General features: G+C 39.3%; 1 protein-coding gene across 1 annotated transcript in view; it reads right to left on the reverse strand.

The window, feature by feature from the left end:
* AGPAT9 (1-acylglycerol-3-phosphate O-acyltransferase 9) overlaps nucleotides 1-11,206 on the reverse strand; it is a 108,478-nt gene that overhangs the window by 74,771 nt on the left and 22,501 nt on the right. Inside the window, exon 2 of the mRNA XM_006885324.1 lies at nucleotides 5,433-5,499. Coding sequence (XP_006885386.1) covers nucleotides 5,433-5,499 — 67 coding nt within the window. The remainder of the gene's footprint in view (nucleotides 1-5,432; nucleotides 5,500-11,206) is intronic.

Below are 11,206 nucleotides of genomic sequence, written 5' to 3' on the forward strand. Positions count from 1 at the left end.
ATAATTATAGAAAAAAAAAAGCCCAAAAGCCAATCTTGTTCTCAAAGGAGAAAGATTAAAAGCATTTGAGAACAGGAACTAGGCAAGGATGCCCACTATCACCTCTCCTAGTCAATATTGTAATAGAAGTCTTAGTGACAGCAATAAGACAAGGAATAAGAGGTATCCAAATTGGCAAAGAGGAGGTGAGATTATCTCTGTATACAGATGATATGATAGTATACTTAGAAAACCCTATCAATTCAGCAAGTAAACTACTGGACATAGTTGACCAATTCAAAAAAGTGACAGGATACAAGATCAACTACAAAAATCAGTTGGATTTCTCTACAGTGACAAAGAGAAAATAGAACTGGAGCTTAGAAAAACAATGCCCTAAACAATTGCTAACCACAAGATTAAATACCTGGGGGTAAATCTAACCAGAAGCACAAAGAATCTATTCAAAGAAAATTACAAAACATTACTACAAGAAACAGAGACCTGGAGAAGTGGAAGAATAGCCCTTGCACACCATGGGAAGACTCAATATTGTGAAAATGACACTACCAAAAGCAATTTACACATTTAGTGTAATCCCAATACAAATACCAATTTCAATTTCAATTAGAAAGGCAATCTCCAATTTCATTTGGAATGGAAAGAGGCCCCAGATAAGCAAAACACTCCTTAAAAAAAGAAATAAGGTAGGAAGCATCTCACTCCCTAATTTCAAAACCTACCGCTGCTGTGGTGGTCAAGACAACATGGTACTGGTACAATGACAGACACATAGATCAATGGAATAGAACTGAGAACTCAGAAATCAACCCATCTACCTACGGTCAGTTAATTTTTGACAAAGAGATGAAATCAGTTAAGTGGGGGAAAGACAACCTTTTTAACAAATGAAGCTGGCAAAATTGGAAAACTACCTGTAGAAAACTCAAGCAAGATTCACACCTCACTCCATACACAAAAACTAACTCAAAAATGGGTCATGGACCTAGGACTAAAACCAAGAACTATACATTTCATTAAAGAAAAGCTTGGAAGAACTCTAGAAGTCCTAATCCACAACAGTCTTCCAAGCATCCTGAAAAATCTACAACCAGGACACGATAAAATAGATGAATGGGACCTTCTAAGAATCAAATCCCTATACACATCCAAAAATTTTTCCAATAAGGTAAAAAGGGATACCACAGACTGGGGAAAAAATATTTGGTAATGACATGTCAGATAAGGGACTTCTATCTAGAATTTATAAAATACTTGAGTACCACAAGATAAAGGTAAATAATCCAATTGAAAAATGGGCACAGGATATAAACAGACATTTCACCAGAGAAGACATTCAGATGGCCAACAAATGCATGAAGAAATGTTCAAAATCCCTAGCACTAAGAGAGATGCAAATCAAAAAAACTATGAGGTATCATCTCACACCAGTCAGAATAGCAAAATTTAACACAACAGCAAACAACAAATGCTGGCGAAACTGGAACCCTTATTCACTGTTGGTAGGAGTGTAAAATGTTGCAACCACTATGGAAGTCTGTATGGTGCTTTCTCAAAAAGTTGTAAATAGACATACCATTTGACCCAGCAATTCCTCTACTGGGAATCTACCTAAAGAAACCGTAATTGCCACCCAGGCAGATATATGCACACCCATGTTTATTGCTGCTTTATTCACAATAGCAAAGAGTTGTAAATAACCTAAGTGCCCATCAACAAACGAACGGATAGAGAAACTCTGGAATATTCACACAATGGAATACTATGCTTCATTTTAAAAAAAGGAACTCATGCAATACTATTCAAAATGGGTGACTCTGGAGGATATTACGCTGAGTGAAATATCTCAGTCACAAAAGGACAAATACTGCACAGTGCTACTGTTGTAGAATGGGACTGACTTCAGGGTTGGGGTGAGACTGAGGAAAAACAGGATAAATTATGTATATTGTATTGAAACATATGAGGGAGAAAACAATTGAAAGGGAATATATGATTGGGTATTATGATTATGACAAGAGTCCAGAATAAAGGTTACATAGTGGAGTGTACTGGGGAGAGGGGGGGATATTGTATATAATGAAAGGATTTTTCTTTTACTTTTCAAAGAGAAAAGCAAACTGGGGGGAGGGGGGTGGGCAGGGAGAAAAATGTAACAATGAATGAATGGAAATCCAAAATCTCTATAAGTATTCATTAACATTAATAAAATTAAATTTAAAAAATTGTTAAAATGTTCAAATGTTTTAACTCAATACTTACTAAGAATACTATTTTCATTTCAACTTTTTTTTATTCTATACTAGCTTCTTTACAATGTATTCAGCATTATTTTTATCTTTTGCTATTTCCAAGACTCAATATACTATAACATTTTTACAATTCCTTTTAGACTAATCACCTGAAAGTAAATTGCTTCTGCTGAAATACTGGGCATTTTGGCCTTTTTTTATCCAACATCACGTTGTTGTTGTTGTTGTTGTTGTTGTGTACCATAAGTCAGAATGGATCCCTAGCTGACCATCTGATGCCTAGCTGACCGTCCGATGCCTAGCTGACCCTGCGATGCCTAGTTGACCTTCCGATGCCTAGCTGACCCTTCTCCAGCATTTTTGTTATGGTTTTTTTTAGAAGCTGTTAAACACATGAAAGGAGACTGCCCATCCTTCACGCTGGTGGATTCAAACCACATGTCATCGGGAGTGCAACTTTTTGCCACTAGGCCACCAGTGCTCCCTTTCTTTTTTTTATAGTGCTCCCTTTCTTAAATCATATGAACACAAAATTTTCCTACATTTTAAGAAAAAATTCATCCTTAGTCTTTTAAAATCTGAAAATGAAATCTCCTTCTTTCTTATTCACAGCCATCATTTCCACAGAATTCTTCTCTAGGACTCCGGTAGGAGCTCTCATGGTATGTTACGTATTGAGTCACTAACTGAAAGGTTAATGATTTGAATTCAACAGTTGCTATGGAGGAGAAAGATGGATGGTTGACAGAGGATCATGATGAGTCAGAATCAACTCAACAGTAGTGGATCTTTATGAGTTCGGTGTTTCCAGCAATTTTTAAAATTGTACTGCCAACTCAAAGGTACACAGTTCAACTCCACCAGTTGTTCTGAGGGTGAAAGACCAACTCTGTTTTACTGTCTCTGAAAATCCAGCTATGGGTCGGTTCCGACTTGACAGTACACGAAAGCAACAATCCCACATGGAAAGATTTATCTAGACATACGAAGAAGGTTGATAAACTCACTTCTTTTACTAACTCACTAGTATTATATAAAGAAAAGGATACCAAAATCAAACCTGTTTAAATTAAATGAAATTGTAGTTGTGGTGGTTGTTGTTGTGTACCATTAAGTAAGAACCAAGTCATAACTGACTTGGTTAATCGCACGGGAGGAGATTTCCCATCCTTCTCCTGTGGAGCAGCTGGTGGCCTCAAACCACATGCCTTCAAAATTGGAGTGCAGCTTCTTGCCACGAAGCCAGTAGAGCTCCAAATGAAATCAAGACCATTACGACTCCACAAAAGGAAGGTGTAGTATGTGGCAACGTGGGAGTTATTTTTTCTTTTCTTTTTTTTTTTGTGGATGATGATGATGATGATTTTAACAGGTTAAGAAGTTCCAAGTCCAGATTCCAGGTGCCAACTCTAGGAGAAGGCTGTCTTTTTCTGTGAGCTCTGGAGGAGAGTCCTGGTTTCCTTCAGCATCTGTAGACCACCATTCCATGGAGACCTCCTTGTGTCTTGGGTTTCTCAGTGCTAAGGAGCTTTCTCAAGCAGAGACTGAGCTGACAAGGATTAGCTGCACTCCTGGCAATTCTTTCTTGGTCCCCCTACTCTCTGATTTCTTCCCTTTTATCTCTGCTGAGATAAAAGCTGTCACAGGCCACATCTGAAGGCAATTTCTCTTGTCTATCAGGATTGTGATAGGATTCAAGGGTGTCAAGGGGTATGGTATTCCATTCTTAATCCTTTTACAACTATTTGGTTTATCAGATTATTGAATATTATTACACAGTTAACTAAGTATAATAGAAGAAGGATGCCCCTGAACTATGGTGCTGGAGAAAAGCACCAAACACACCATGGACTTGCAGGAGAACAAACAGGTCTGTCCTAGAGTGGGCGAAACCAACCTGCTCTTTGGAGGCAAGGATTCCAAAGCTCATCCTCACTCACTCTGGGCACATGGCCAGGAAGGGCCAGTCCTTGGAAAGGGACAGCACACACAGAGAAGTGGAGGGACAGTGCAGAAGAGGAAGACCCAAAATGAGATGGACTGATTCAGTGGCTGGAGAAATGGGATTAGGTCTGTCACAGATGATTAGATTGTCTCGGGATAGGGTAGGAAGGGTTCAGGGTGAATGTACAGAGGGTTACCATGGATCACTGGTGACTTGATGGCACACAATAACAACAACATCATGACATACATGAATTCTGGAGGGACATTGCTCAATGCATGAAAGCAACTAAGAGCAACAATAACACTAGCTATGTTTTTGCCTTCTTTGTGGACTTCTAAGGGTGCACTGAACCACCTCCACTGGTCTCAGCAGTTCTGGGAACGACTGTATGTGGTTATGTGTGTGACTATGTGATGGTGGATGGAAGTTATTTTTTATTTTCTGTTTTACCAGTTAGCAATCAGAAGAGAAGAGTTCTTAGAAGAAGACACTTTGAGTACCACAAGTTAGGATAAGGTGTTAGTGAAACCGCAAAAATAAGTATTAACTCCCAGAATGTATTATTATTGTTATTATTAATTCTTAACATCTTTAAAACTGTATTTGGCCACCTTTAAATTCACGCCTCAATATCTCTAAAAATATAAAGTTGTTGTTGTTGTTGTTGTTAAGTGCCATTGAGACATAGGCGACTCTTAGCGACCCTATGAATAAAAGACCTGAACACTTGTCTAACTTTCGTCCTTTCTCCAGGTTCATAGAGTTTCCAGAGGCAAGCTATTTTGGAAGTAGATGTCACTCCTGCTTCCAAGCTTGTCTTAATTGGGAAGTTCCACCAAACACTGTCCACCATGGGTAACCATTATCACATTTGATACATCAGTGTCACAGTGTTCAGCTTCACAGCAACCGCGTGTTACCTCTGTAAAGCAATGCACAGACCAGGGCTATACAACCTAGAAGAATGTTTGATAAAAAACAATTTGAACCAGGCCCGAGGGCCATGGATTAAAATCACCCATAAAAATGAATTAGCATATATTATAACCTTAACAAGAAAAAAGTCAATAAAATTCAGACAACTTGCTATTTTGCAAAAAGAGAAAAACCATGAATGATTGATTCAAACCTGCTGAACTAATTGCTTGTTGCATATTTTAAGATGAAATGGTAACATGCAATTCTATTCAATTGGAAATATTGGAAAAATTATCATGAAAAGGAAAGCTTACCAACAGAAGCTGAGTTTTTAAGAACCAACTTCTTTGGGGTTCCTTTTTCAATTCGTAATGTGGCCCACTGTTAAAAAAAAAAAGTTTTCATATAAATGGTTGATAGACTTAATTTAAAATACTTAACACTAGTCTTAGCAGATGTGGATTTAAGTATTGTACTGAGGTGCTGTTTAAGTGAAATTTCAGGCAATCTCTCACTTTTCAGTATGTGAAGTCCCAAGTACAATTATTAAGTAAACCATCATTTTTTAATTTTTTTTTATCCTATCTAAATCCCACAGTTCTGTGGGTGGTACAAGCAGCAATAGCTCTGGTGGCCTAGAGCCTAAGGAGTTATACTGTCAATCCAAAGGCAATCAGCTCAAATTCACCAAATTAAAGCTGCTGAAAACTCACTAGATTGTTTGCTATGAGACAGCTCCATATAGCAATGACTTTAACTTTTTAAGTAACATTAGTGGTTTCAACTCATCCATTAACACCAAGGGGTAAAAGCCTTGGCAATCTGCTTCCATAAACAGTATAGTCTAAAACTTACGGGGCAGTTCTACCCTTTACACATTGGGAAAACCATGATTATCAATTCAAGTTGGTAAAATCTTCATACACACAGCGGGTGCCCCAACAAATCCTTTCTTAACAAAGCCATAAAACACAACAAGAGGACAGGTTACAGAGTCAAGACTGTCTTGAGTTTAAAATTATTTAATCCCTATAGGCCTCAATTTCTCATCTGTAATATGAAGACCACAGTCTCAATCTCTTAAGATTGCTGTGAGGATTAAATGTGAGAACTCTTGTAAAGAACTAAACACAGAGGCCAAAGAAAGGTTAACTCCTGTTTCCATAATAAATTGGGTTCCTGGAGGTAAAACCCACTCAATGAAGTCTCTCTCATTACTGGCATCAGAAGTTAGTTTACAGAAGTACAAGAGCGCTAAACGCTGCTCTATCCTGTGCCAACCTCGCCGTCTCTGACACACTCATTCCCACCACCCCAAACACAGAATTGATCCACCTCATCGAGGGTCTTCCTCTCCTGTGCCATCCCTCCACTCTCCCAAACATGATGTCCCTCTCCAAGGACCAGTCTTTCCTTGCAACATGCCCAAAGGATGTCAGACAAAGCTTCAGAATCCTTGACTCCAAGGAGCATTCCAGCTTCACCCTATCCAGGACAAACCTGTTTGTTCTCCTAGCAGTCCATGATATATTCAATACACTTCTCCAGCACCACAGCTAAAAGTCATCAATTCTCCTTCTATCATCCCTAGTCACTGTCCAACTCTCCAATGCATTGCACGTAATTGAGAAGATTATATCCCGGATCAGGTGCACCTTAGTCTCCAGCCTGACATCGTTGTTCTTCAGTACTCTTGAGAGGTTCCTTACAACTGACTTTCCCTGAGTAATTCATCTCTTGATTTCCTGGCTGCTGGTACCAAGAGTGTTGACTGTGGAGCCAAGCAAACTAAAACAGTAAACTATCTCAATCTCTTCGCCAATTGATGCTGCCAATTGGCCCAGTGGTGAGAATATTTTTTTTTCTTGATGTTGAGTTTCAATCCGTACTGAAGGCTGCAGTCCTTGACCTTCTGCAGCAAGCGCTTCAGGTTCCCCTCAGTTTCAGCAAGCATGGTTGTGTCATCTTCATAAAGCAGGTTGTTGATGACTCTTCCACCAACCTGATGCCACATTTCTCCTCATACAGCCAAGAGTCTCAGATGATCTGTTCTACATACAGATTGAAAAGGTATGGAAACAAAATACATCCCTGACGGACCCCCTTCTTGATTTTGAACCATGTAGTGTCTCCTTGCTCTGTTCTGATGACTGCCTCTTGGTCCAAGGGTAGGTTTTGCATGAGCACAATCATATGTTCTGGGATTCCCATTCTTCTCAGAGTCAATGATAATGTTCAATAATTTCTGCACTCTATTGGGTCACCTTTCTTTGGAATGGGAACAAATATCGATCTTTTCCAGTCAGTTGGCCAGCTGGCTGTCCTCCAGATTTCTCGGCACAACTTAGTGAGCACATCCAGGGCAGCATATGTTCAAAATTATTTACTGTTGTTGTTGTTGTTAAATATCATCAAGTCAAGCATGACTCATAGCAACTCCATGAACAAAAGACCAGAACCCTGTTCTATATAACTATCGTTGTTTCTCTAAGTTCATCGAGTTTCCAGCAGCATGTTGCTTAGGAAGAAGATGCTAATCTGGCTTCCTAACCTGTTTATTCTGGGAGTTCCACCAACACTGTTCACCATGGGTAACCGTTATGGCATTTGACACACCAGTGATACAGCATTCAGCATCATAGCAACCCCACGTTACCTCATTATAGCAAACTAACAGACCAGTGCTTTACCACTTAGAAGAATGTTTGTCCTGAACACAATTAACATCAGGCCTGAGAGCTGCAGTCCAAAGCCAATCCTCAACTAAAACAAGAGAACCCACCTTCCAGAATCCAACTACTTCACACATGAGCCTCCAAACTAGAGACTTACTCGGGGCCCAACCAACATTTAAATACCAAAGTTCAGCCACCAGGTCCTAAATGACTCTAAATAAGAGGCTTCCAGCCCAAAGTTTTTGTTAGCTAAATCCAGCATTGTTAGCGGAATTTTTTACTACTTTAACAAAATATATATATACCACTTAATGAGGTGTGTGAGGAGGAATGTGGCATTAGAATTGGAGGAAGACTCATTACTTTAAAAAATTATTTACCCCTAATTTCATGAGGAGGAATGTGACGTTAGGATTGGAGGAAGACTCATCAACAATCTGTGTTATGCAGAGGACACAACCTTGCTAGCCAAAATTGAGGAAGACATGAGGCATTTGCTGCAGAAGGTTAAGAACTATAGTCTTAAAGATGGATTGAAGCTCAACCTTAAAGAAAGAAAGATTCTCACCACTGGGGCAACTGACAGCACCCTGATAGATGGAGGAGATATCAAGGTTGATAATAATTTCAGCTTGCTTGGATCCACAATCAGCACTCTTGGCACAAGCAGTCAGTAAATCAAAAGACAGAATGCACTGGGGAAATCTGCTATCAGAGACTTCTCCAGAGTTTGGAGTAGCAACAATGTCAGTCTAGAAACTAGGGTGCACCTGATCCAAACTATGGTCCTCATAATTATTGCTACACATCAGAGAGTTGGCAATGACTAAGGATTCTTCTATCATAAGAATTGATGCCTTTGAGTTGTGGTGCTGGAGAAGATAGTTGAACATATACCATGGACTTCCAAGAAAACAAACAGGTTTGTCCTGGAAAGAATAAACCAGGTTGAACCTTAAGGTAAAGGATTTTGAAGCTCTGTCTCATATACTTCAGGTATGTTGACAAGAAGGATCAGTCCATGAAGAAGGATATCATGCTTGGAAAGGTGGAAGGACAGTGCAGGAGAGGAAGACCCTGAATGAGATGGATTGGCTCAACAACTACGGTAATGGGGGTAGATGTGTCAGGGACAGTGAGACTGGCTCAAGATAGAATTGAGTCCAGGGCTATATAGTACATAGGGTCACTATGAGTGGCAGACAACTGGGCAGTACATAATAACAATAAACATCATCATCCTAGTTAAAAGGAAAAAATGACCTTTACACAGCACACCACAGAACTCTAACAACTATTTTTCTAAGTTTGGAAAAGGAACCTTCACAATTAGACTTAAGATTAGAATTCTAGAAGCTAATAATGTAAAAATTGACTGATTTGAGTGGCGTGGGAAGGAGGAAGCTAAAAAGAGGATTTATAACAATCCATCAGGATTTAAGCACTGGTGAAGAGGGAGGTGAACTGCATTTATTAATATGTCAAAGCAGAAAGTCTTCAATCTTTGGTAGGACTCAAAAGAGTTAAACAGTGAGGTCAACTAACAATAAAAATTAAGAAAACTAATGATCAAGAATAAATGTGCTGTACACGCCACAAAGGCCATGCATAATCTGATCTTTCAGTACCCTTGCAAGACAACATAAAAAGTCAAATAGGAACATGCCATTTGCACTTATAGAACAACCTATAAATAGAATTCTAATCTTCCAGGTTTCAAGTAGCAAGTCACTAAAGATAATAAGACTCAGGTTTAATCTTGTTGCATCTTTTCACCTTCCTTGCTAATTTAGTACAAGAGTTCTCAAACAGCAAACTTATATCTCCTATCTTTTCTCAACTGAAATTATACTTTCATCTTCAAAGTTTTCTACTTAAAGCTTTGGCATCTAACACTATTTGCCAAAACCCCAAAGATAGGCTTGTAAATAGCCAACTTTTATTTATCTCTGCATTCACTATTATTTTATTTTTTTTTTGTTTTATTTTGGCATGTTGTTGCTGTTGTTACATGTCCTCTAGTCTGCTGCAACTCATAGCAACCCTCTGGACAATGGCCCTAAACCCTGCTCTATCCTGTGCCAATCTTATTGTCTCTAACACACCTACCCCCATTATCCCTGTCACTAAATCAATCCACCTCATTAATCTTCCTCTCTTGCACTGTCCCTTCACCCCTCCCAAGCATGACATCCCTCTCCAAGGACTGGTCCCTCCTTGCAACATGTCCAAAGCATGTCAAATGAGGCTTCAGAATCTTCACCTCCAAGGAGCAGCCTGGTCTCATCCGCTCTAGGATAAACCTTTTTGTTCTCCTCTCAGTCCATGGTATATACCATACTCTTTCCCAGCACCACAGCTCAAAGACATCAATTTTTGTATCATCCCTAGTCACTGTCCAGCTTTCTGATGCATAGCAAGTAATTGCAAAGACTACAGCCTGGATCAGGTGCACCTTACTCTCCAGACTGACAGTGATGCTCCTCAATACTTTGGAGAGGTCTGACAACAGACTTTCCTGATATAATTTGTCTTTTAATTTCCTAGCTGCTAGTGCCAAGAGTGTTGATTGTGGAGCCAAGCAAACTAAAGCTATTAAAAATCTCAATATCTTCACTGTCTATCATGATGCTGCCAAGTTTTTGTATTTATTAGAGAGCTCTGGTGGCTTAGTTTTAAGAAGTTGCACTGCCAACCCAAAGACACAATTCAAATCTACCAACTACTCCATGAAAGAAACATAGGTAATTTCCTCCTGTGCCATTTAAAGCCTCTGAAAACCCGAGCTATGAGTTGGTTCCAACGAGAGGACACACAACAAAAAATGGCAAATACCTTAGGTCAAGATAAAGATTCCCTACTCATAAATTTGTGTAGAATGACAGAAGAACTCATGTCTTTGAGCTATGGTGCTGGAGAATGGTACTGAATAGCCCATGAACTGGCAAAAGAACAAACAAATATGTCTTGCTGAAAGTACAGAGTTCAAAAGATGATTTAAAAAAAAAAAAGAAGAAGATGGAGACAAAGATGATAAAGCTGTGTCTCACATACTTAGGGCATGTTTCTAGGAGAGGCTATTCTTTAAAGAGAAACATCATGCTTGAAAAGGTAGAGGGTGGGAGAAAGAGAGGAAGACTCTCAACCAGGTGGATTGACACAGGGACTGACAGAGGGCTGTGTCCGGAAGTATGAGTACGGCACAGCATAGGACAAGGTTCCAATCTGTTGTCCACAGAGTCCCTGTGGTTCACACTTGCCTCGATGGCACCAAACAATATAACAATAATTCATACTTTGAAAAAATGCTAACTTTGACCACAACAAGATAAAGGTAAATAATCCAATAGAAAAATGGGCACAGGATATGAACAGGCACTTCACCGAAGACGACATTCAGATGGCTAACAAAC

The sequence above is a fragment of the Elephantulus edwardii genome, unplaced genomic scaffold (assembly GCF_000299155.1).
Source record: "Elephantulus edwardii isolate Elephantulus edwardi_28Jun2011 unplaced genomic scaffold, EleEdw1.0 scaffold00042, whole genome shotgun sequence".
Classification (NCBI taxonomy): domain Eukaryota; kingdom Metazoa; phylum Chordata; class Mammalia; order Macroscelidea; family Macroscelididae; genus Elephantulus; species Elephantulus edwardii.